Below are 25,963 nucleotides of genomic sequence, written 5' to 3'. Positions count from 1 at the left end.
AACTTTCTGCACTATTGACCTCCCCAGCATGCAATGCCCCTAGGTCTCAGGCGGCAGCCACCTCCCACTCCCCCGGGGCAGCCTGAGGAAGGGCGCCCCCAACAGAAACTACTCAGAAGGACCCAAGGGCAGAGAGCGCCGAGACCCCCCAGTGACAGGGGTTACCAGATGGTGCGCTTACATTGGCACCAGCACCACACAGACCCGGGCTGGGGGCAGGGGGCCCGCCGGTCACTCAGTGCCCTGTCTGACTGGCGCACCAGAGGGCTGCCCATACCCTCCAGGCGCTGTCCGCGGTGCTGAAGGAGGCGCGGCCGCCCACCTCCCCCGACTCAGCCTGTTGCCCCATCTGGAAAGGTGAGTTCACAGAAACTCTAGCCAGGACTCCCCCAAGCTACACTGACCACTGGAGACCTCTCCACCACAATACAAGGTGTGAGGAGGCGGTGGAAAGAATCAAAATAGTTTAGCACCGGGGGCAGTAAGCAGGTGCAGGGCAAAGCTGAGGGCAGGGGGCAACCACGCTGCTGGGCACTCTGGTCCGGGGGTCCTCAAGTTCCCTGGAGCTGGTGCCTACAGTACCTGTGAGCAGGATTCCCAGGCATCTCAGTCACCATCCCCTCCCTCATCCCCTTCGCGGGAGGGGGGCTGCGGTCCCACGCTCCCTCCGTCCAGCTCGGCCCTGAGAAGACCAACTATCGGGGACTTCCCATCTTTCACCTTCTGCCTGTCCCCGGGCTGTCTTCCAAAGAGTCTCTTGATTCAATACTGGACATTGTGGAATTTCAAAGGTCCAGTCCATACACCCCTGCCAGACACCCCATCACTGGTAGAGCTAGTTTTACTTCAAAACAATTACAATTTTTTCAAATATCAGATTTCTTTAATTTTTAAAATGTGCACCTTATAGTTTACTTAAATACAAAATGTTTATTTTTCTTGCAGGTAAGAAATTTCACTGACATTTCCATGTCAATTAGCTTCTTTTTAATCAAAATCCTTCCATTAAAAATAAATATACATTTAAATTACCGAACTATCGTATTTATTAGTCTCAATACTTACAACTTTAGAAAACGGAACTTAACCCTTGCCTTAAGGGAGCGTCCAGCTCTGAGCAGCGCCGGACACAGTGCCGCGGCCACCCTGACCTGCCGCCCCCAGCCTGCAATGTTATCAGGAGCCCTGAAGGCTGACGCTGCCCCTCACAGGCTTCTGTCAAGTACACAAGACCATCCACTCACAGCACCGTCTCAGTTCCTGCTGTTGAAAAAACGTTCTTTAGGGGAGAAAACGACATTTGGCGCAAACCAAAGGCAGTTTAATTTATGGTTCTGAGTATACCCCTTGGGCTGTGTGTAAATTGGCCCAGTTTTCAAGTTGAAAACAAACAACAGGTGTCTTCAGTAACCCAGGCACACAGCTCAGCCATGAAGACAAGCCCATGGCTTTTAAAACACAAAGGCTTCCCGGGGTGAAAGTCTCAAACAGAAGAAGGCTCTCGGCAGAGAAGTGGCACATTCCCCGCCCAGAGGCCGCCAGGTCACACCTCCCACTGGAGGGGACCACGAAGCTAAAGGCAGCTCGAGGAGTCGGCCACCCCCTTCCCCAAACCGTCAGGCGGTCAGGGTGCTCACTGAACACAGTAACGAGCGCAGAACACGCATGGTGGGGACACCGTGACAACCATCAAAGTCACACACACACACTCACACTCAAAGGAAGTGTTCCCTGCCATAGCTGTTTCTGTTTACATTTTCAGAGGCAAATTTACTTCTGAGCTTTTTGGGTTTTACAAATAATGTGTTAAAACCATTCAATATTTGACAATTAAACCATCAAAGCCTGGGGACCTATGGTGAAACAGCTCCAGGAAAATGAAGCTTGGCCGAGACCACAGTCTGCCCTGCTGGGGGCCACCATCTCCCTCCCACTGAGCGCGGGGCTCTCGCAGGGACTTGTACGTGCTGGGGGATGAGCGCACGGGAGGAGGGTGCCTTCGGAGACCCCGCAGAGCACCCCCTGCCACTGTGGGGCTCAGTGCTCTGGGTCCGCGCGGTAGACAGGCTAGGATCCCCTTACAGCCTCGTGTCACCAGACTGACGAACAAAGACAGCGCCCCCGAAGGGCCCACCTCCCCTCCCGACACTCGGGGGCTTCACTCTCCTGGTCCTGAGCTGCCTCGGCGCCCCAGAGACCACCAGCAGCTGAGAGGCACAAACGCAGGCAATCGCCGAGAACTGCCGGCTTCATGGAGCCGTGGAATGGGGCGGCGGGCGGCAGGCCCCAGCAGCGGGGGAAGGGTGTGGGTTTTTCTCTCCGACTTCCAGAGCGAGGCCCTGCAGTCAGGGAACTTGAGGTGAAAGTGGGTGGAAAGTCCTGTTCCTGGGGTTTGGCCACCCACTTCCGTTTTCAGACCCGGAAGAGTGAAAACACAGTCTTTTTGCTCTAGGGTCTGTAGGGGACACGTCTGAGCCACGCAGGCGGGGAGCAGAAGGCCCCCTCGAGGGGCCGCCAGGGCCGGAGTGTGGACGGTGTCCCTGATCTGAAGAGCAAAGCGGCGGCTCCACGGTCTCGCCGCGTCCTACACGGACGGGTGGTGGTGCTTGACTTTCCAGCGCTTGGAGCGCACGCGGAAGAAGAAGTACATGACCATGAGGAAGAGTGATGAGGCCACATACAGCAGCACGCAGAGGCTCATGTCCAGGCTGGAGAAGCCCATCCCCAGGAAGGCCGCGGCCGCCTCGGCGCCCCGGGGGCCCTCGCCCCCCGCCCGGCTCCCGAGCGGCAGGTCCAGGCCTGGCTGCGACCTCTCGGACAGGCGAGGCCGGGGGGGCAGCAGGCTGGGCGGACGCAGGCTCTCAGCACCGTGGTCTGCGGGGGGCTGCTCTGGGGGAGCCCGGCTGCCCTCCTGCTTCTCGCCCGGGGCCGGGGCGCCTTCGCCGGGGCCCCCCAGGTCTGCGGAGTGCGTGTCCACGAGGTTGTCCCTGCTGTAGTGCTGCTTCAGGAAGAGCAGCACCTGGCCTTCGTTCCAGGTCCCCAGGCCCTTGATCTCCTCGTGGCAGGCTGGGCAGAGGTCTGGGCTGGGCCATGGCACCTTTGGGAACTTGGGGTCCTCACTCGGATGGCCTGGAGGAGGAGGGCCGCGGTTAAGAGACCTTCCGGCTGCCTGTTCCCACCCCAGCAGCCTTCCCCGTCTCCCCCGCCGCCCACCACCCTGTCCGTCCAGGCCCACCCTCCCCGCCCTGCACGGCCAGCCGCCCGCTTCCCTGAAGCACCCGTAGCACAGAAAGTGTCCTCACGTGGCCACCGCCACTCCCCTGGCCAGACGCCGCCCAAACACCCAGAAGGGGCCGGGCGAGTCCGCGGCTCAGCACCCTTGACCTTGGCCCATGCCCAAGGTGCGGTCCTCCCTTCCCTAAGGTGCTCCATCGGCACAAAGACCTCTGAGGGGACCCTCTCCTACACCCTCCCTCCGGCTCACTCGCCCCCTCGTTCGGCTCACGCGAGGGCAGAGCACGGCCTGGGCCGTCGGCCGTCGTGCGGGGGCGAGGCGTGGAGGCAGAGCTGAGCCGCCCCCGCAGCACAGCAGCACGTCACTGGCAACGCAGCGAGGCCCTGGGCCCTGGGGCTCCCACAGGCCCGGGGGACAGCAAGTGTGGCCCCGTGGGCTCCCCGGGCTCCCTGACCTGACCGGGCACGCCTTGCCATCCACAAGTGCTTCTAGAAGCACACGTCAAGGAGCCACTTCGTTAGTGGGGTGCTCGCCTCTGGACAGGCTGTGCTGGGCAGGAGCCACAGGGCCACGTGGCCCTCACGGCCCGGGCGCTCCCCTTGGGGGTTTGGACACACACACCCCGAGACAGAGAGGAGCTGCTAGAGCGTGTCCCACACAACCACACAGACCTCAACCCAGAGGCGGGACGGAGGGGCTGGGGACACGCGGAGTCACAGAAGTGATCCCATCTCAGGCCCGCTTCACGCATCGCACACGGTGCCTGCTCAGGGCAGCCTGGCTGGGGTCTCGCTGGCTGCTCCAGGGCTGAGCGCTGCCACGAAGGGGTCACCACGAGGCCCCTGTGAGGGCGGAGGGGCAGCGGCTGGGGCAGGAGGGCCCTGACGCCCTGGACGTGGAGCCGTCAGAACTAGAGCCGCGGCGGACGGGCTTCCACCTGCAGCCGCAGGCGAGGCATGACTCCCACGTGACCAGACCCGCAGCCCTCAGCCCCACGTCCAGAAAAACCAATTTTCTTTAGTGCTTTAGTTGTAATATGTTTTTACAATACAGTGGATTAAATAAAAACCAACAGTTTAGTGGCGTTTTCTATTCATCTCTATTAAGACTTATTTCTCGGCGGATTATGTTTAAGCCTAATTTTAATCTGCCACTGATTTAGGAGCAGTTTGAGTTACTTAACTCTGAGAAAATATGTGTGCCCCAGTTTTTCTTCAAACAAAACCATTCTGAGGGGTTTGGCCTAAGATCTGAGGAGAGATTTTAATGACACCAAAATTCCTTATAGAAAATGCATTGTATCCCAAGTCTCCCAGTGCTGGGTTCACTCGGGGGCGTGGAGGGCTCCCCGGGGAAGGGCACGTCCTCCTCCACGCGGCTGGGAGCCCTGCAATGTGGGAGCATCTGGGGCCTGCCAGCCACCGGCCAAGGTCACTAGGAAACCAACACCTGATGGGACGGACGACCCAGCCGCGGGTGGGCAGCGCCGCGGCGCGGGCTGAGGCTCAGGCACGCCCCTGCCGCCCACACAGGCCCCGAGGAGGCACGGGCCACCCAGTGGCTTCTGCTCACCTGCCAAGCGGCTGTTGACCAGGTTATGCTTCTTCCAAAGCCAGAGAATCGCTTGGTCCGGGGTTTTCACAGAATCTATTGATTCTTTAGCCATCTCCTCAAAATGCTCGCCACATTCCTTACACCCGAAGAAGACGTGGACGTACCTCCTGATGGTCTGCAGCACAGCCTGCGGGTCGTCTTCGAGGCCTGCGGGGGGACCAAGGTGCCCGACGGTGTCCGCCAGACCGCGGAGCCGCTGGGGGAGCTGGGGACGAGCGAGTGCCTGACTCGGGCCACGGGCCAGCCCCCGGGAGAAACCGGCTCCTTCCCAGGTGCCCACGGCCCCCAGAAACTGGCTGCGTAGTCCCCCGACACTGCGCCAAACGTGTGCACCCCATGGGCAGGAGGTCTGTGTCCGGCTGCTGGACCTGCTCCAGGGCCCGTGCTGGTACCCGGGGAACGAGCCAGAGGCCCGGAGCGGCCAAGTCCACCAGGACCCCCACCCCCGAGACCGGCCCAGAAGCCAGCTCTACGTCCCGTCCCCATCGCTCCTGCGCTACAAGCAACCCCAAAGGCTGGGGCTCATTCGAAGTCTCGTTTATTTTGCTTTGAAATCCTTGCTAGGTGTGAGACCCAGTGTGGATATGGCCTCAGGAAGTGCCTCCGGGCGTGACGCCAGCCTAGTCTCTGTGGCCGGTCTTTCCTGGGTCAGTGGCCGGGCTCCAGGCAGTGGTCTGTCTAGGCCTGCCCTCTCTCAAACAGGCTGAGCCCCTCGGTGTGAGGAAACCCTCTTATCTACCAGCCACACAGATGCTGTTCACCCCTGCGTGTCAGCCCAACGGGACACGGTGCCTGTGCAAAGCCCCTGGGGTGGGGGGCACCCCGTCTGAAGGAAGCAGCCCCCCCAAAAGCAGGGCACCGCATGCACTGTGCTGAATGGAGAAGCCCTGAGGGGCCCCCAGGGGCGGCCGCAGGGTGGGACCAGATCCTGTCCAGACAACTAATGCAGGGGATTGAGTGTGCACACAAGAGACCCGTGAGATTAAAACAGATTAGATGTCAGCATTACAAGAAAGGCAGCAAAATAACGGGGGAAAAAAAGACGTGGTTATGGAGACTGAATCCGTTTTAACAGCAGGCCCTCAAGAGCCCTCTCTCCCCACGGCCGGCAGAGGCCGGGGAGCCAGCCTGATGGGAGAGGCCCCAGGGGCATTGGCCTGGTGGGCCCCACGTGCGTCCCTCAGAGAAGGCCCCAAGCAGCACGTGGCCACCGCCTGGCGCCCCATGTTCCCGCGGGCAGCGGGGGCCACCGCATAGGCTGAGGACTCGCCGTGGCCAGGCCGTGCTCCGAGCCACAGGCCCTGGGCCGACATCTGCCGCGCCTGGCGGGTAATCCTGCCCCCCTCGTCCCCGCCAAACCTCTGCACACTCGGGCTGCCCTAATCTTTAAAGTGGACAAGAACCATAAACCCTACCTGGGGCGGATTAGAGGCGCGGCAGGCTTTTAGTCGATGGGGTTTAAGCGTGCAGTAAGGAGAGGAAAACCTTCCAAGACATAATCCGGGTCTCAGTCTGACCCAATTCTTTCAGCGTGAGACAGACTCCTCGGATATTGCTTCCATTTACGCCGACCAAAGGGACGGACGCCCAAGACCTCTCGGACTGTGCGCCTATCCCCTGGCAGCCCTCAGGCCGTGGGCATCGGCCCTGCGGTGCTTTTACAGACTGTCCTAGTTGCTGACCTCCCTCTTCGGTCACCACCTCCATGTTCTCTAAGGAACGTCCCCCGTCAGCACGAGGTCCGGGCAGTGGAGGCTCCAGGGCCCCGGCCGGCGCCCGCCCGCAACGCTAAGCCTCTGAGCTCACCTGCTGTTTGGAGCCCCAGGTTTCTCCTGAACGTACCCGACACATTCTTCTGCGTGATTCTCCAGAGAAGCTGTGGTTTAAAGCACCTCCCCACCACCAGCCCTGGGGAGTAGACATCCAACGCCCCCTGGAAGTGGGGAGGGGCAGGGATGCCTTAAGAGGCCACGGGCCCCTTGCTGAGTCCCTGACAGGTGGGCTGTGGCAGGGGGAGACGTGTCTGAGTGACACCCAGGCCCCGAAGCCCCTCCTGGGCCCCCGGGAGAGCGGCACGGCCTGGGGCCCCGGCTTCCGAGTCTAGAGCACTCAGCTCCCACCTGCCCAGCGAGCCCACCGGTGAGCCCGTCCCAGGAGTCGAGCCCCAGAACCTGGAGCAAACACCTGGTGGCGGTTTCAAGCCATAGCATTTGGGGTCTGTTTGTTACACAACAAAAGGTAACTCTAAAATAATTTTACAATTTTACTGGAAAAAATACTGAACCGTGTGGGTCCAAAGACTCCACTCTGACTCAGTACAGATGTCAGTGAACCTGACGATTAAAGGACGAAACTGCAAGATAAGCAGATACCCCCAGGGCTGCCAGGGCCCGGCGTCACGGGGGCACACACACCATACGGTCCAGGGAGGATCCAGAGATCCAGCACGGTTTTAGTCATCTGAAGGGTACAGCGTGGCCCCACTTCCTGACGCCCCATCTGTGGCACCCCTGCCCTCAGGGGCCTGGGAGCTTCCTTTTAACGAACCATCATGGCAGAGGTGACGGACAGGCCAACAAGGGCTCTGGGACAGCCGCTGCCCGTGGGCAGGCCGCGTGGTGAGGGACAGCCGCCACCCACGCGGGGCGCGGGCGTGGGGAGGGCATCTCGTCCCCCGCGAGCCCTGGCTGGTACTCTGCCCTCAGGCTCTGGGGGACCTGAGGCTGAAGACCCTGGGCGGGGCACACCTGAGTGCCTGACCAGAGATGCTACGGCATATGGAGTGTGCACTGCTCCAGGCAACTTGTTATAGACAAGACACCACATACCTCCCCAAACGGGTCTCACATTCCTTAAAGCAAAAAAGAAAAATAAAGAGGTGCCGACATCAAGAGGCATTCCTGGCCAGCGCCCTCCCAGCCCTGAGATGTACGGCCCGTGGGTCAGCCAGGCCCCAGCCTCCAGGGCAGAAGGTTGGGCCGCATGTGGGTGTCTCCCACGCCGAGGCAGGGGCTGAGCAGGGTTCCTGAAAAGACGCACGCTTCCACCCTCCTCAGCACAGACCCGGGCACCCCGAGGGCCCATTACCCTCTGCAGGCAGCACGGCGCCCTTGCAGGTGGCCCGGGGCGGGGGGCTACTCACCTGTGCCATCCAAGGCCTTCGGGTGGGTTCCGGCTCCAACAGTCAGAGTGTGGAACAGTTTCCAGAGAGAACACGAGTAGCCCCTCAGCTCCGGTCGGCTTCCTTGACATCCAACCCACTTTACGTGATTCGTGAGAAATATCCCAGAAATCTGGGCGGAGAGGGGTATGGAGAGAAGGAGAGAAGAAGACATACTGAATTGCTAAAATTAACAAAAGCTGGTGACCGTCCTGTCTTAACTGCGTGGTGGTTACACAGGGAGCGTCTGTCTGAGACCTTTACCAACTACGAGTGCGGTTAATCCAGGAACAAACGGGAGAAAAAAAGTCTCTATTTTACTAATGGAGTTCTCAGAACATGGAGCCGTGGCCCATTCTTTCGTCTTTGGGAGAAGACAAGCGTCCACCTGAGCCGCGATGAACCAGCACCAGGAAGCCCACCATTGTTTCAGGTTAGAACTAGTTGTAATGAGATTTATGAAAGGCTAATAATAATAAAGGAATTCAATTGTCAGACAATTCTCAGCCAGAACAAACAAGATCTTCACTTAACGAGCAGCGAGCTGATGGGCCTGAGCCTATAACAGGCCAGGAGTGTGGGCTGCAAGCGGCCCCTCAGGCCCTGCAGGCGACCCGCAGGCCTGGCCCTGGGGCCATGGTCCTGCTCTCATCCACCTTCCGGTCACTCGGCCTGGGGCCCATGAGGAGAGGCCAGGCCAGACACGGGCACCTGTCAGGCAGCCAGACCCAGACCCCAGGAGCCCACACCCTGGGCCTGTGGCTGCAGAGGCCAGGCCCGAGACCCAGCCAGCAGCTGGGCCTGCTTGACAACTCAGCCAGGGTGTCCGTGCTGGGCACGTTGTCTTTATTTACTTTTTCAGGTGTGAAATCTAGATGAGTTTACTAAAAATTAAAAAAGAAACTCTAGTGCTATCTCCCTGCGGAAACCCCCATCGTTTCAGTCAGCTGACCCAGATCCCGGCCTAGGGAGCAACGGGAGGTCGTCGTGGACACCGGGGACAGCAGACCAGTGACGGGGGGCGGCGAGGGGCCCCCGGGCAGACCTCCCTCTGCGAAGGGGCCGCCTCACCCGCATCTTGTTGTTGACCAGGTCAAGCACAGCATCGTAGGGGATCCTGTCCAGCGGAAGGCTAGCCAGCCACTCCTGCAGCATCTCCAGCAGCTTCCTGACTGGCGGTCGTCCGGGGAACAGCTGGGCAGGAAGGACCACACTCAGGGACGGTTCAGGGAGCACCCCCTACGGCAGGCACGGCCTCCCAGGGCCCGGGACCAGGCCTGCCCCGACCCGATCCACCGGCTGGAGGGGGAAGTGACTGTGATCCATCCGGCTGTCCTGGAGACCCGGGCGGGGGTCTCTCCAGAACACAGACGAGGTGGCCTGGGTGGCTGCACCTTCCCCTTCCTCCAGCCCCACCGCTGCCCTCACGCCCGACGACAGGCCCACGGCCACCTCATTCATCATGCTGCCAAGGGCTCCGGGGGCCTCTCCGAAGTCACTGCTGACTCGCTCAGTCCACGTGCCTCAGCATAACTTACACCCATCTGCTGCTCTCCTCACCCCCGCCACCACCACCCGCCCCTCCGACCCCCACCAGCTCTGCGTGCGGGACTGGAGAGGTGTGCACACTCGAGGCTTCCGTGCAAACAAGTGCCACCCGCTGCTCCGCTGCACATGGACACGCAGGCCATGCTGGCGGCACCTCGGCGCCCGGGAAGCCTCGAGCGAGGAGCCCGCGGCTATCCTGTGAGGAGCTTCGCTGAGATGCTGCCAATTACACGTCAAGTAAGGGCTGGCGCCGCCCTAACCACAGCGCTGGGACCAAAAGACCGAGCAGAAACGGCACGTTTTCAACTCCGCAAAGTCTGGGTTTTTCCTCCATCAGTTACAGAGCATCAGTATCAACTGATCAGCATTTCAAGTTTAAGTAAACTTCAGAAAAGTTAAGAATAAGCTATGCTGATCCTACAGGCCGTGCGTGCCCTCCAGCCTGACACCAGAAAAGACAAGGACAAAGAACTGTGTGCAGAGCGAGACCCCTGTCTTGACGTGCTGACAGCTGGGCAGCCAAGGGAGCACGCTCCCAAAGGAACGAGAGCAGCGAGAGCTCTGACCTCCGAGGTCGTCGTGGGGGGAGAGCCGCCTCAGCAGGTTCCGTTTATTCATCTGCAACACACCACGCAGCGTTCTATTCCCTTAAACATAAGTTCTAGCTCTTTAATTTTTTAAACGATCTTACTAAGTAAACTCTGGCCAGCCGAAGTATTGATTATGAGTTACTGTGTCAGCGGGGCTTCCCAGGTGGCGTGACTGGCAAAGAATCCACCTGCCAATGCAGGAGACGTTACAGACAAGCGTTTGGTCCCTGGGCTGGGAAGACCCCCTGGAGGAGGAAATGGCAACCCACTCCAGTATCTTGCCTGGAGAATCCCATGGACACAGGAGCCTGGCGGGCCACGGTTCACGGGGTCACACAGCTGGACATGACCGAGCGCATGTGTCAGGGCTGAACACTTGGCAAGAGGAGTCATTTCACAGTAAAAGCCTCCTTATCTCTCAGGTAACAGTCACCAGTGACTCAGATCTCGTCAGGTCACGTCAGAGGCTACAGAGGGTGACCTCTGGAAGCAGATTCCTCTTGAGGCAGTGCAGGATCAAAGGTGACCAACAGGTGGGGGCAGCCCAAGGGCCTGGGCTCTCTCTGAGGTTGGAGAGCAGAGGGCCACAGCAAGGCTGTCGGGCCAGCGGAACAGGGTGCAGACCCACCCCAGGGGGCAGGGCCGCCTGACTGCCTGAACCTCTGCCCACAGACCGTGGGCCCGGACTCAGCTCAGGAGCTCAGAGTTCTCAGCAGGAAATGGATGCTGCCCAACAGCCCCTCACCTCTAGACCTCAGCAAACACAAAGCCACCCCCTGCCCCACCTACTACTAACGGCATGCATGCCAAACTGGCCCACCCCCAGGGCCCCCCAACGCACCGGCCACAGGTGTCTCCTATGAGCCCGCCACCCTCCGTCTCCACCGACCCCAGACACACAGGCCTCCCGCCCACTCCCTGTTCCCCATGTGCTCCCCTCTCATCCTGCTGTCTGCCGCCCACTCACCACCAGCCTGGCTTGTGCCCTTTTAGACCACACCGAGCCCTTTAGGCCACACCGAGACACGCTCCCGCACAATCCCCTCCTCTCCGCTCCACACGCCCCCCCCAGCGCTCATCTCCAGCACCCTACACAGGGACCCCGGCTGGGCAGGGATTTTCGCCCCTGCCACGTACATCCCCAGGCACGCCTGGCTCCCCGCGGCTGGGGGCCCCGGCCCAGCTCGGATGCCCACGCACCTTGGCCAGGACAGTGACGAAGTCCTTGAGGGTCTTCAGCTCGGCGCCGGCCAGGGACCTGTGTGCGGCGAGCTCCACCCTCAGCAGGTGGTGCAGCCCCGACTCCAGGTCGGCCGTGTACAGCTTGGACCTGGGGGCGAGCGCTGCCAGGTCAGGGAACCCACCGTCTACAGAAACCCCCTCTGTTCCTGAGCCCGACCCCAGAGGGATGCCCCTAGGACGCCCCACCAGTAGACAATGGGGAGACTCCCCAAGAGGCCGGCAGGTGGGCGGTGGGCTTCTCAACGAGCCGCCCAGAGGAGCCCTGTGCCAAGACCCCCACCCACAGCGGCTCCTGCAGCTTCCTGGGGAAGAACACTTGCCTGTCAAAGTCCCTCCAGACCACAGCCTCCGAGCTCTCCTCTCTGCTGGGTCTCCCAGGCAGGGAACTGGGTTTCTTCCTCACTCCCGGCAGTGACCTCAGGTAAGAGGAGAAAAACGACCGGAGCGGCTTCCCACTGCGAGAGGGGGGCAGGCGCGGGCTTAGGCGGCTCCTGGGCCTGGCCCGTGGGAGGTGTCTCAGGGCGAGAGGGTCAGAGCAGCGCCCCCCTCCCCACCAAAGGCAATGTGGTCCGCCCAGACCAGTCATTCTCTGAGCATTTACTGCAGGTGTTTGAGGCAGGGGGCAGGCAGAATGGTGACAAAGCCTGGGCCTCGGGGAGCTGGCCCCCACCTGAGAACATAAGACAAATCCAGGAACAGTACCGACCTACAGGTGTAAAAAGTACTAGGATTCATTTGTTTGGTGGGGAGGTTAAGATGGCCCCGATAGCTGGTGTGAGTACCTGCCAGGGTCAGTTTTGTCCAAACTTGTGGTTCTGACCTCAGACTCTCTGCCCGCAGGCTGCCAGCCCCACTTGGGGCGTCCGGGGTCTGGCAGCGAGGGGCTCCCGAGCACTGCGGCGCAGCCCCTCCGTGGTGGGCGGGGGCAGGACTGGGGTCACTGGAGGGCTCTACCAGCCCGAGGTGGCTCAGGGGTCACCCGAAGGGTCCAGAGCCTATTTCCATTCCCAAAGAGAAGGTGCAGCAGCTATCGCTAGAAACACCGCCTTTTCATGCTGAGGTTACAGAGACACTTTCGATGTAAAACGAGCATTTTTCCCTGAATCGAGATGGCAGTGTACTCAGGGCTGTACTCAGGGGAGGTCTGCTGAGATGGGTGCCCAGCTCTGCAAGCCTGGGAGCTAAAGCACGACCCCAGAGACCTTGCTTGCCCTGAATTCCACTGCTTTTCCAGAAAATACCAGACAGGCAAGGAACCATGCGTGCCTGAGGCTCCTGGAGATGGCACCCTCGGTGCCCCAGGAAACTTCTCGGGGTGCGGGGGGAGGCCCACCCACATGTGGCGACTCACCAACAGCTCCGTGGATGCAGGCAGGGCTGACCCTGGCCACTGGCTGTGGCGGGGGCCCCGCAGGCAACTCAGGTTCCAAGAGGCACCCCATCCCACCCGTGAGGCCCTCCCAGCCTAGACTCAACTCACTTCCTTTCCAGCCAAGCTTGTCTCACGGTGCACGGGCCCCACTGCAGAGGCCAGCAGCATCCTGCTGCTTCTGTGGGTCTCACAAGGCGAGCACCACGTGTGGGGCCAGAGCCGGTCCCCCTGCTTTTTATTCTGGAGACCAGGTGGCGAGTCCCCCCAGACCCGTGAGTGCCCACGCAGTGCAGGAGGGCGGCAGACGCTACTTACACGGTGACTGACCCGTGCGACCCGTTCGGGTAGATCAGGTAGCACGAGGGGAGGGATGGCACGCCGAGCTTCTGCAGGAAGGTGGTGTCGGAGCCCAGCGCCCGCTTCACCTCGACGTTCTCGTACGGAATCAGGTCCAAGATCACCTGGGCGGCGAGACGGCAGGTCACCTTCTCGGTGGACGGCGGGGTCCGCAGGAAGCGCCACAATGACGAGCGTGCCTTCTTACAGAAACTAAAAACAGCCTCTCAGCCCATCTCCTCCCTAAGGCCGGCCGCCACTGACACCCATGCCGTGCTGCGCTTTCAGGCCCCCGGGGCTGCAGAGGCAGGAACACCAGCAGCTGTGCGGACCCTCAGAGCAGTCGGAGCTGTGCTCCCCACGCCCCCTCCAAAGCCCACCCCGTCAGAGGGGGCCGGTCACCCCCAGGCGAGTGGGGGCCACGCCCCAGCCTCCCCTCCACCAACAGGGCTTGCTTTGGGAGGCTGACAGTACCCCCTTCCTGATCGGCCAGCTGAAGGGCACTGGATTTGGCAAAAAGTTGGGGAGTCCAGAATACAGCAGAGAGAAAGTCTGGACCATAACAGCTATGAGACAGAGAACACCCTCAGGGACAACGCGTATCCTGGGGACCACGTCTGCCGTGAGCCCACCTGGCCCCCCAGGGGAGGCGGCACGCGGGAGCTGCTTCTGTTTCCCCTGGGAGGCAGCCCCCCACCCCATTCCAACCATCTTCTCTGTAAACCAGTCTTCTCTAGTGAGTTTGCTCAATAATGCACACGACAACTCCGAGAATTAATGAGCGCAGAACACACGCTCCAAGAGGTGAGGCGGAAGTCGTCCTGTCACGGAGTCTGACCGCAGCGCCGACACGGGCGGGGCGCAGACAGTACCTCACGTCCCACATAGGAGCTGTCGTCTTCCAACAGCACAGCCACATACCGGTCGCCTCGCCTCTCGATGAGCGAAAGGACGTCACTGGGCCTTTTAAGAAGAACAGAGCCTTTTAGTGCCTTCAAGGCCACCGCACACCAGTGCCCACATCACTTAATGCGAGTCTCTACTTTACAAAATTAAATTCAACTTGAAACGTGCCACCTTTTCCACAGAAGCACGCACCTAATGGGGTCCAAGGACGGGCAGGCGGGGGGCCGATTTCCGTCCGTGTGGTTCTGCAGGAAGTTGATCATGGTCCGCCTCACTGTCTGCAGTTCTCGGTCGGGCCCTGCAGGGAGGCCCCCCCGTCACGGGCGAGTCGGCCGAGCCGAGCACCCGCCCTACCCCAGGACCCCCAGGGCGCGAGGCACACACAGGGGAGTCACGCACAGACCACCTCAGGGTGACCACCGTGGGAACTGGTGAGCCCCAGAGCCCCCCGGTGTGGAGACAGGCCCCAGGCACGTGTCCACCCACAGCAAGCACAGAGGCAGGCCGGACGACCTCACCTGCGGGCCCTGGGGCGGGGACGGGGGTCATTCACAAAAACTCACCGGGGAGCCCAGGGGATGCATGCACCTTTCCAAACTTTTGTTTTCTAAAAAAGTTTACTTAAAAAAAATTTAGCCGCCATATTTGCCAAAAGCAAACATTCTTGCTGAAACTGTGGCTGTTGAACCCTTCTGGGGAAGCAAAGACCAACAGCGTCAAGGCGAACCTGCCGAAGCAGGGGAGGGCAGGCCCGCCCAGGCCCGCCCAGGCCCTGGTCTCGCTGTGACGGACGCAGGTGTCTAGGGGAGTAAGAGACAACGTGTGTGTCCTTACCTTTAAAATTTTCTCCAGTTGTAAAGTCCTTTGTAAACGCTTTAAAATACTAAGGAGAAGAAAACCAACAACAAGAAGTAAGAAACAGCCTTGCCCAGCGTCTGTGTAAACATCTGATCTTCAAGCCACAAAACGGCCATCACGTCTGAGAGCTTTGGTCTAACTGCTCCAGGAACTTTTACTCTGATGATGAAACCACCACTCTACGGGCCTCTGTGCAAGGCAGTGTTTCCTCCAGACTCACGAGGGCTGCTGAGTACCAACCGGACCCGGGTGCACAAGGGTGCTGCCCCGACGGGGCTGGGACCCCGCAGCCGGCACTGCCCCCCACAGGCTCTCGATGCGCCAGTGCACAGACTCCTGGGAGGAAGGCAGGCTCTGCGGCAGGTTTTCCAGCAGAGGTGAAGCATTTCACGTGAACGTTAAAAACCTTCTTCATTAAGAGACTCAGTGAAGACAATGGAGAAGGTGACGGCTGGGGTGACGACACTCCCCCCTCACAATTGGACAAAGGGGCGTGATGACACACGGGGCTTGTACACCAGCCCGGAGAACACAGGTGGAACAGCGGGAGACGGGCGAAGGACTGAACAGAGGTCAGCCCCGGCCCCCATCAGCACCGCACTCCAGGGCTGGGCCCCCGCGGTCACCGAGCTGCCGGGACGCGGGGCCCCAGTCACACCCAGCGTGTGGGGGTCCCAGCAGCGTCCCGTTAGGTGAGAGGGGGCCCCCGCACACGCAGCACAGCGCCCCGTGGGTAAAGCTGAGACACAAGAGGCAAACCCAACAGGAAGGCGCTGAGGGGACCCAAGCCTGGACCTGCGCTCCAGGGCCCGGCCAGGGACGGACACACGAGGTCACCAGGTCAGCACGGTGGGGAGAAGCAGCTGGCGCCGTGCTCACGGAGCGCGGGTTCAGGGCTGAGAGGGAGGGGCCCCGAGCGTCCCAGAGGCCACCTCCGCAGGCGCGGCTCCTCTCCTCAGATGCGCGCCAAGGAGGCGAGTGAGCGCACACACAGGCACGTGCACGCACACGCACGCAGGCACAGGCGCGCACACTTGTGCACACACACACACAGCTGGGTGCCCTGCTCAGGCTCCACTCGCCCCCTAGCGGGAGAGACGGGGACAGACTTGTCTGCCAGGCGGCCACAGCGACCAGCAGAGCCGGCACCCAGAACCCCCACCCCCCAGGCAGGGCACCTGCGGGCCCCGCCTCACTCAGGCACACTCTCAGGGCAGCGCCCGGCCGCTCCCACGCCTGCAGGCCTCGCTTCCCTCCCCTTGCTGGGCGTGAGCAGTCCCAGTGTGACCCTGCAATCCAACCAACGGGGTGCAACGAGAGGTGACCCCCTGCACACAGAAGCCCCTGAGCTGGAAGATGCCCGCCCCAAGCCCCCAGGCTGTGAGCGTCAACTCGGAGCAGCTGGCGCTGAGGGGCGGCTCACCCGGAAGGTGGGGTAGAAGTGGATGTCGTAGGCGCGGCACACCTCCTGGTTCTTCTCCTCCGCACAGTCCAGGGCAGCGACGCGGATGGCGGCTGCCCAGTCTGCAAAGCAGGAGCAAGGCTGTCAGCAGGGCCCCGTCCTGGCAAGGACTGGGGAGCCACGCCCTGGAGACCCCAAGGCGCAGCTCACACAGGCGAGGGCAAGGATGGGGCTCATGCCTTCAGTCGCCAGCTTCAGAGGCAGGGTCTCCCCAACATCCCCAGGTGAGGGTCTCTCTTTGGAAGACCTGCTCCCTGCTCCATGACAGTAAGAGTCCCAAACCTTCCCTGGCTCCTCGGCTGGCTCGGGGACAGCCTGCAGGGGAAGCAGGAGGGCTGGCAGCGTGGCACACACAGGGCAGCAGAGAAGAGCCGGGCAGGACCGGCCCGACGGGACGGGCCAGGACGAGCCCTGCTCACCGCCCCCTGCACTCACGTGACATCTGAAGGGGAACCTACGGCTGTCCGTCCCTGAGTTGTGGTGAGTTCTGACAGACACCACCAGTCTAAACCAGTCACCTGGCTGTAAGTCATGGCAAATGACTTTTCTCTGAGTGCTGATAAAGCCAAAGACTTCAGAGATTATAGTAAGGACAGGCCTGGAAGGAGAGAGAACAGCCTCACCAAGTACTACGCAGACACGAAGGCTTGTATACATCAGCAACTCGGTAACCGCTTTTGTTCCACCTAATATTACACTTGTCCTTAAAAATACATGCCTTCCTCCTCTGCAGTTGTAAAAAGTATTTACTGATATTAACATAAAGCAAAAGATCAAGTGAAAAAAAAACAACACAAAACACACGGCTCCATCTTTCGCAAAATCAATGACAGAACAGTGCTCCACATAAGTGGCCGTAGTGAAGCCAGCTCATCCTGAAGGCATTTGATAGGATGGAAAAAATCACAGAGCCCTCCTGGATCACAGGTCACGTCTTTCTGGAATCTCAAAGGAACTAAGGAAGAACAGTTAACACTCTTGTCCCATCAGTGAGGCCGGAGCGCAGACGGGCAGGACGCACGGCCGGGGGTCACTGTGCCTGCTGGCGCCGCACCCCACCCAGTGGCCGACCGCGAGCGGGGAGCCCCATGCTCTCCGCTCGGCAGCCTGTCCATCCCACTAGACCGCCTCACTTCTGCAACCTCCTCCCGGCTCACAGACACAGGGATTCAAGGCTTACTGAGAATTTCCATGACAAGCTTTTGCTCCATCTTAAAAAAAAAAGTGCTCCAGGATCAGAGAGAGAGAAGAAGGAACACGGCTCCAGGCGCTGACACTACACACACGTGGAGCCGGCTGACAGAGACAGGAAGACACTCAGAGCCGCTCACGAGGGCGCTGTATTCACGCGGGACTCGGCCCTACGCTTTTTCAAGTTTTTCTTAATAAGCATGCGCTACTTATAAAATGTAGAAAAATGTGGACCCTCAGGGTACTTGTGGGGACCGTGTGTTCCACGTCTGTGTACCATGGGACCCGTGTCCTGTTCTCAACTTGTACCTCCCCAGACTCCGGGGGCAGAAGGCCACGGACAGCACCCAGCGGGGCTGCCAGGCGTGCTGGCTGCAGGGAGACGGGCCCCAGGCCTGGGCGTGGCCCTCCTGACTCCAGAGGGGGCACTGGCTTCACACGGGCCTGGTTCGATAGCCCCGTGACCACAAAGGAGCACCGCAGGCTCCAGGGCTCGCCCTGCCATCCCAGGCTCAGCCTGCAGGCCTGCACGGGGGTGATCAGGACCTCCCAACTGCCCCCGGGGCCCAGCCCCCACCCCAGCCCCCCGGCCAGAAATTCCCCATGGTCAGCGGGTGACACCGTCCCCACCACGACGCGCCCTGCTCTCAGCGCCGGACAGACCCCTCGCGTGGACACTCCACTGGCCTGTGCTCAGCTGCCTTCCTCTTCAAGGTCACACATCAGCCCCACAGGAAGGCCACCGCAGCTAGGTGCCCCTCCTGAAACGCAACGGACCCCCATGCCTAGCCCTCCTCCCGGAGCGAGGAGGAGAGGGACAGCCCGGCTCTGGAAACCACCCTGTCCTGGCCACAGATGCCCTGGCCAGAGCAGCAGAGACGGGGTGACATTTGGTACCAGCTTTGCTTCTCCAGCCTTCCAAGCTCCTTCAAGTATCCCAGGCACCCAGTAGGTGGGCCCTGCCCTTCAAAATAGGGTACACCTGCCAGTGACTTCCAAAAGAAAGACCTTGGTTTTCCCCAGGTTTTTAACCACCTGCTTATTCCCAGGGTAACAGTGAAAAGTTGAGGTGTTACCTGAAATAGCAGCAGTGCCCCAGCATCAGTCTGACTGCGCTGAAATGCTCGGTGTTTAAGAAAAACTTACGCTGGACTAATCTTTCCTGGGACATCTCTAGTAAATGAAACACTTCATAAATTTACAAGTGTGAAGGCTCCCTGCACTGAGTCCTTCCTAAGTCAGCATCAGGGTGTAATTTTCAAAAAGCCAAGAGCATGACTCATCACCACAGAAGGGGAGTCACACATGCCTTCGACCTGCTTACTGACGGACCCGGCTGGGGTGAGAGAGGACCGAGCCCATGGCCAGCAGGACCAGACCCCCAGGACAGAGCTGGCCGATGTCGGAGGGCAAGAAGCCCTCAGGTTCCCTTTCCCGCTGGACAGAGTGATTTGCGTCGCTCCCCAGTGAGGTCTGTGAGTTCACTGCAGCCTGGGTCTGAGCCCTTGACTAAGGGTCATGAAGCGTGAGTCCAACACAGGCACGGCCCTGGGGACTCAGGCTCGGGGAGCCTGGGGAGCAGGCCCGTGTGATACTGAGAGGACACAGGTCCCACCGTGGCTCAAGTCTCAAATGTGTCCTAACAGGAGGACGCAGCAAAAAGCAAGCCCCCCTGGGCAGTGCCCCGCAAACCAGCGCGACTGTGAGGCTCGGGGTCAGCCTGACCCCGGCCATCAACCCCAGGGTGCAAGCCAGCTGGAGGGCCGTCCCTCCTGCTCACAAGATGACACCAGCTTCTGAACGGCCAGGGCCGCCACACCCCTCAGAGCCCGTCCACCCCCCCCCAGCAACCCCCCTGGCCAGCGAGTCTCTGGGCCTCAGCCCTGCAGGGAGCAGCCGGGGACTCTCCATGGAGAGACCAGGCCGAGGGGCCTCTGCTGAAAGCCGCTCCTCCGGCAGCTCTCGTGGCCGTCGGGGCTGGGCCCTCTGGACGCGGCACCTGCTGGCCCTGTGTGGCAGGCCCCTCGCGCAGCGGCCCTGCCTGGTGCCAACCCCAGCATCCCGCTCACCCTCCGAGGACCTGGCCCCCCGTGTCCACCTGTTCACGCTGCTGGCGCACCTGCGCCTTGTCCGTCCTCCCCTCTGAAGGACGGGGTCCATGCGGACAGGGAGCGCACGCAGAGCATGTTCCGAGACGCACGCGGGTTGCCGCACGCCGGCGGGGACAGGACGGCCCCTGCAGGGCTGAGGACTCTGGGGTCTGCACGTGCGCCCCATCGAGGCGGCGGCCCACGGGAGGGCCTGGGGCCTGGCCTGCCGACGCCTCACGTGGCCCTTGTCCGCCTTTGAAAGAGGCTGCCTGTGCGGGGCGGGAAGGAGGCAGATGAGGAAGATTCCGTGACGCAGGCACCAACAGCCACCGCAGGCATCCCGGCAGATGGGCGGCTTTCACGGCAGCACAAAAGGGAGCCAGTCTGTTTTATCAAGGAGAACGCAAACCGTTTCAAAGGGCGAGCTTCAGGGTCTGCGCTCATTCAGCTGGTACCCTCCCCTCCTCCTGCCTCTCCCACCTGTCGGGACTTCACACACAAAGGAGAGAAACGCTCTCAACTGAATGCAAATCGCCCGCTTTCAGGACTAGGCGTCAGCCACCCCCAGCTGCCAGCCGGGGGCACAGGGCCTCCACAGGGAGCCGCGTGAGCCCCGCGGCTCCTCACTTCCGCTCACAAGCCTGCCTATTTTTAGGATCACAGACTAAAAAAAAATACCAGAAATAACTAAGCATGTCTACACAGCGGACTACAATTTATCTCAAGTTTCCTTGTCAAGTAACTATATTATTTATCTTCACAGGATTAAACTTCCCACCATTACTTGGCAAGTTCTAATAGAACGTCTACAAGTCACACTTATGGTAAAGCATCCATCACTTGAAGAAAACGGTTACAGTTCAGATTAATTAACCCCTTGGGTCTCAGAGAATCCCGCCCCTCACTTCCTTGCCGCCTCTCGGTCCTCTCGCCCTCAGGAGGGCGGGCGGTCAGGGTGATGCGGCCGCTTGGCTCCCACGCCGGCGCCGCTGGAGGGCGCTCTGGCCCCCGCGAGGCCCCTCCGGGCCGAGCAAAGGGCTGCAGGCAAGCTCCAAGTTCAGGACGCACAGGCCTGGGCAGAGAGGAAGCCACGTGCTAAGGAGCGCGCCTTCTCCACCAGCCCCCAGAGCAGCCTGGAGTCGCGCTCTGGCTCAGCCTCCAGGGAGCAGAGGGCCGCGACTGGGTCTCAGGGCCGTTTCATCCCTGCGCTTGCACGCGGGTGTGCTTAAGCTAGCACTGTCTGTGGTCCCGCAGGCGTCGCGGCACACTCACTGTGAACAGCACCCGCGGGAAGGCTGGCCGGCTCTGCAGGCTGGGGCGGGGGCGCGCAGCACAGGCCGCGGGCGGGAACCGCTCTGAGATCAGGGTCCCCCGGCCGCCCGTGAAGCCAGCGACGTTCGCCACCAGGGCTCCTCCGCTCAGGGTCCCGAGGGGCACGTGGCGGCGGTGTCCCTCTGGGTCCGGCTGCAGTGAAGCCTGGGTCTCACAGACCAGTGTCAGTGCGGGGCACCCCGTGTGGGGGACGTGCCCCGCCCACCTGCCTCTCCAGGGTTCAGGTGGGGTCCTGCTCCATCAGCACACACACCCCCCCCCCCCCCCCCCCCGCTTCTCCCAGCGGACAGGGAGCAGCCGTGGGGACCGTCAGCCCCGGAAACGCCAGGCGCGCCCCATGGGGCTCCCGGCACCCGCGGCCGCCACTCGACGGCGTGGCCGCGCTGCAGTGCTGCCTGCCAGTCCTGCTTTCCTGAGTCTCTCACCAAGGATTCTGGGCATGGGCTTCCCTGGTGGCTCAGGGGTAAACAATGTGCCTGCCTGGAGACATGGGTTTGACCCCTGATCCAGGAAGATCTCACAGGCCGTGGAGCAACTCAGCCTGGGCGCAACTACCGAGCCTGTGCTCAAGAGCCAGTGCCCCGCAAGGAAAGAAGCCGCTGCAGCAGAAGCCTGAGCACTGCAGCCAGGGAAATGCCCGCACGGCAACAAGGATGCAGTGCAGCCGAAATGAACAAACAAGCAAACTTACAGTTAAAAAAGAATGATCTTGTTTAAAAAAACAACATTCTAGGGTCAATGACAGAACACCTTCCCCTGTCCCTCCCCGAGACGGAGCAGAAGAGACACGGGCTGGAACTGACGCCCAGGACCTGGCGGCCCGACAGGGGCACTTCCTGCCGAGAAAGTCTCCATGGCGGGCAGCGGCCCACCCCCACCAGGTGTCTCAGCTCTCACCTCAAAAGGAGGTGGCGCAGAGACTGAGCTAACATCACAGCTCCAGGCAAGAGGGTTTTCAGAGCACAGTAGGGTTTTGTTTAGTGAAGGAGGTAGAAGTGACAGGCCTAAGCCAGATCTACATAAACAGTGGAAGGACATTTGGCTGCACCCACAGTACCTCTTTTGTTTGTTAAGCCACCTTCATAGAAGGAAAAACAATTATTTTCAAAATCTTATAAATGTCAGCAAAGAGTTTAAGTTCAATCCAAATCTTTTAGGAAAACAAAGGTGCCCTGACGCTGTGTACAGAGAGGCCCTGCCAAGGGGAGGAGCCCCGCCCCTGCAGACCCCCATCCACTCTGAGCAAGTGGAGGAGGCCACTCAGGAGGTGCTGCAGGGGGGCGGCAGGCGCTCCTCCAGCTCAGTGACCAGCCCCAACCTCAAGTCAGGGAGCAGGGGCTGTACTGTAACCAGCCACCTTCTATAAGGCACGCTGCTGTCGAGGCTGGGGGTGGAGGGCAGACTAGCCCTGCAGGCTGGACACGGTGTTTGAAGAGGGGTGGGAAGAGGCATCTGACGGGCCCAGGCCAAGGTCTGCGTGTCCCGGGGGGCTCACTGAACCCGCCCATTCACAAGAGACTGACTGGGCCTGAAGCAGTGAGAGTGGGAGCAATGACGGCGCTCAGACTGGAACTTGTGGGTGCTGGGCACCCCCGCCCCTGCGGGACGGCCCCTGGCAGAAGCAAGGCGCTGGGCGGAGGGGCTGCACCAGCCTCCTCAGCAAGGGTGCGGGCAGTTCTTCTCAACGCGCTCCTCAGGGACTTCACAGAGATGATGCATGGGAAGGACCCTGGGTCAGTCAGGTGGGAGCTCAGGATCCGAGTGGCAGGTTCCTCTAGCGGAGCGTTCTCGTGTGTAGACAGCCACGGGGGGGGGGGGGTGTCCCTGCACCCCCGCGAGCCTCAGGCCCTCTCCTGCAAGTACCTGGCGCGGTCAGTGGCCCCAAGTCAGGGATCCTCCACCTCTGGGGCTTACGCTGACAGGAGGCCAGGCCTCACGCCCAGAGCTTCTGCTCCGCCTGCTTCTGCCTCCAGTCAGAGCTGGTGCTCAGGGAGCCCCCGGCAGTCCGGCTCTCAGGACCCCCTTCCTCCCCCCGTCCTTGGAGCCACAGCTGTTTTTCACTCTCAGCCACATCTCCTTCTGTCTCAGGCCTGCTCTTCCTGCCTTCACTTGCAGAATGCCCAACTCGGCGTGCGTGCTAAGTTGTTTCAGTCGTGTCTGACTCTGAGACCCTAGGGACCATAGACCTCCAGGTTCCTCTGTCCATGGGATTCTCCAGGCAAGACTACTGGAGTGGGTGGCCATGCCATCCTCCAGGGGAGCTTCCCCACCCAGGGACTGAACCCACGTCTCCTACACCTCCTGCCCTGGCAGGCAGGTTCTTCACCATGAGTGCCACCTGGGAAGCCCCCAACTCTCTTAAGATAATCTTCTTTAGCCAATAGGCTAATCACACCACTAGGAATGGATTTTACTACTAGACTGGACAAAAAGTGCATTTGGGAACATACAGAGAAACTAGAATGAGCTTTTTTGGCAACCAATAGTTTCAGTCTCAAAAATAACTTGCCTTCTGAGTTCAGGGACAACTTCCAAGGCTCCTTACATGCTGATTCAACCATGATATGGTTTGCAATACTCAAATCCAATTTACAACTTTTGTATTTCATACACTAAGCTGAAAAAAATCAAAATATGCACAAAACAGGTGATGACGTCTTGCCAAAACAATGAGCATTGAAATTCATGTATCTGTGTTTCTGCCTCCCAATAACAAAAGAAAACTTAAAAGTCCTTTTATTATTAAAACTACTTGTTTGATGACAAAGCAAAGGCTTATAGGACACCTATTATGGAGCAGATCATCCATTTCATGAAGTCTCTGGCTTCAGTTCTGACCAGAGGCGAAAGTTCAAGAAAACACTAGATCAAAGAAAAGACACTTTAGAATCAAGAAGTCCCAATACCTTGAGGCAAGAGAAGCACTAAAGATAATCACACAATCACGTACAAAAGCCCAATTAAAAAAAAAAAAAAGCCCGATTTAGACTTTTTTTTTCAAGTTTCATGAGGAATCTGTCTAGATTTGAGAAAATCCCAACAGGGCTGGCTGTTAAACTGCAGTTCAGGAAGAGAGCCCAGCGATTTGTTACTCTCTTGCCCTCGGAAATATATAATTAGAGGCCAGCTCAGCCTCAGCAAAGTCCTGGCAAACCCTGCTCTTGTCGGGGACGGGCCCCCACTTCAGAGCAACTCGCTTTCTCTTCTGAAGCTCAGCCAGCTTGTAGGAAGGCTGCTGCAACACCCTTAAACGGCTACAACTGTGCAATTTAGAGAACGCCAAGAACTGAGTGGCTGATTAGCAATTCACATCATGATGAGAAAGTGCCAAGCGTCAATAAAGTGTGGGAACGTGACCACAAGTTTGGTGGGTGAAAGATTGGTCCAAGGCTGCGTGTCCATGCACAAGGAACCAACCAATGAAATGCGGGAAGGTCTTTTGCTGCTTCCACAGATAAGTCTCCAGCACAGCTGGACCTCTCTGAGTAGCCACCATATATGCTCAGCTCTCTAAACCAAAGGAGAATGAAGAACGACCTACAGGGAAAGCAGCCCGGGAAAGGAACGGGGAGCCTCAAAGAACCGGGATTCCAGGCAGCGGGGTGGAGTTACTGAGGACGAGATGAACGTCAGGACACAGCTAGGATAAAGACCTGGGCGGAGGTGGTTACTGAAGCTCTCAGAGACTCAACAAGAGGGTCTGGAGGGCTGGGACAAATGGGGAAGGCCCCCGCTGAGTGAGGGCGGCGGCGGCAGAGGGGTTCCTGTCATCCTAACTTGACAGCCGACTTCCCAGATCTCCATGGGGTGGGGGAGTCATACGAGGGATGAACCCGGGGTGCAGGCCAGCGGGCGCCGAAGCGGAGTGCCGGGGAGAGGGACCTGAGGAGAGAATCCGGGGGTGGCAGGCGTCAGGCCAGCGGCCGGGGTCTGGCCCCCGCGCCAGGCGCGCCTCACCTCTCACGTCCGCTGCCAGGGCCCGCCAGGTGGGCGCGTAGCCGATGCAGTGGCCGCACCACGAGGAGTAGAACTGCACGAGCCACGCGGCCGAGCTGTTGGCGGTGGCCTTGCGCACGCTGCCGCTGTCCAGCACCCACACGGCGTCCTCGCCCGCGCGATACAGTCGCGCCGCGCCGCCCGCGCCCGGCCCCGCCGCCGCCGCCGCCGCCAGCAGCACGAGCACCGGGGGCAGCCGCGCGGGCCGCGCCGGGGGCGGGCGCCGGGTTCGGGCCGCCGCCGCCGTCGCCGCCGGGGCTCCCGGGCTGGGCGCTGCAGACGCCACCGTCCCGGCCGCCGCCATGTTGGGAGTGCCGCGCCGCGCCTGACCTTTCACCCTGGCAACCGCCGTCACGAGCGCCGCGCGCGCCGGGCCCCGCCTCCAGCGCCCCGCCCCGCCCCGCCCCGCCCCGCCCCGCCCCCACCGCCGGCGGCCGGGTCCCGCCCCCACGCGTCTCGGCCCCGCCTCCCAGGCGCCCCTCGGCCTCGGACCCCGAGCTCCAGGCACTGCCCCGCCTCGCCCCGCCTCCTGGCCCCGCCCTCGGCCCCCCCCATCGAGACACAGGCCCCGCCCCTTCATGTCCCGCCTCCGAATCACAGGCTCCGCCCCCTTCTCGCCCCGCCCCCATCCTCAAGGGCTCTGCAGACACCCCCCCAAACCGCCCCCCGCCTCACCCCGCTCCGTGTTAGGGTCTCCAGATTTAGCAAATGAAGGTACAGGAAGCTCCGTTAAATGTGAATTTCAGATAAGCAGCGAGGTGTTTTTAAGTCTAAATATGTATCATACCTGAAATGCAAATTTAATGGGACACATTTAGACTAAAAACGCTTCGCTGTTCAACTGAAATTCACATTTTACTGGGCTTCCTGTGTTATATCTGGCAACCCTACCTGGGGCTTCGGAGGGTCTGCAGCCCTGACTTTGTTTTTTTTAATCTGAGATTTTTGACTCTTAGACAACTTGCAAAACTTACTGCACAAACCCCGCGGATGTGTTACAGAGCTAAACTTGAGAACCTTCACGACTGATT

At 60.4% G+C, this 25,963-nt stretch overlaps 1 protein-coding gene across 3 annotated transcripts; it reads right to left on the bottom strand.

Moving 5' to 3' along the window:
* Positions 1-861: 861 nt before the first annotated feature.
* On the bottom strand, positions 862-25,251 carry QSOX2 (quiescin sulfhydryl oxidase 2). 3 transcript variants are annotated; one of them, XM_043916399.1, is made up of 12 exons: positions 24,894-25,251; positions 16,285-16,385; positions 14,838-14,886; positions 14,196-14,301; positions 13,970-14,060; positions 13,077-13,222; positions 11,710-11,844; positions 11,348-11,477; positions 9,081-9,203; positions 7,992-8,142; positions 4,808-4,996; positions 862-3,129 (listed from the first exon to the last, which is right to left on the bottom strand). In XM_043916399.1, the coding sequence occupies exons 1-12, from the start codon at positions 25,234-25,236 to the stop codon at positions 2,585-2,587; spliced, it is 2,109 nt and encodes a 702-aa protein (XP_043772334.1). In that variant the 5' UTR covers positions 25,237-25,251; the 3' UTR covers positions 862-2,584. The 3 variants fall into 3 exon arrangements, with proteins under 3 accessions (XP_043772334.1, XP_043772336.1, XP_043772335.1); XM_043916401.1 differs by lacking the exon at positions 24,894-25,251 and adding an exon at positions 20,428-20,666; XM_043916400.1 differs by lacking the exon at positions 24,894-25,251 and adding an exon at positions 19,634-20,131.
* Between the last annotated feature and the right edge of the window lie 712 nt (positions 25,252-25,963).

This window comes from Cervus elaphus, chromosome 11 (genome assembly GCF_910594005.1).
Source record: "Cervus elaphus chromosome 11, mCerEla1.1, whole genome shotgun sequence".
Taxonomy (NCBI): domain Eukaryota; kingdom Metazoa; phylum Chordata; class Mammalia; order Artiodactyla; family Cervidae; genus Cervus; species Cervus elaphus.
The sequence above is the reverse complement of the archived record's forward strand: the minus strand, read 5'-3'. Positions and strand labels throughout refer to the sequence as shown.

Excerpts from the sequence above, each read along its gene's own strand:
- QSOX2 (XM_043916399.1), bottom strand. The coding sequence starts at position 25,236 with ATGGCGGCGGCCGGGACGGTGGCGTCTGCAGCGCCCAGCCCGGGAGCC. Across the intron at positions 14,302-14,837 it reads AACTGGAGAAAATTTTAAAG|GGCCCGACCGAGAACTGCAG; the intron begins GTAAGGACACAC and ends GCCTCCCTGCAG. Across the intron at positions 4,997-7,991 it reads GAAGGCCTTGGATGGCACAG|GCCTCGAAGACGACCCGCAG; the intron begins GTGAGTAGCCCC and ends GTCCCCCCGCAG.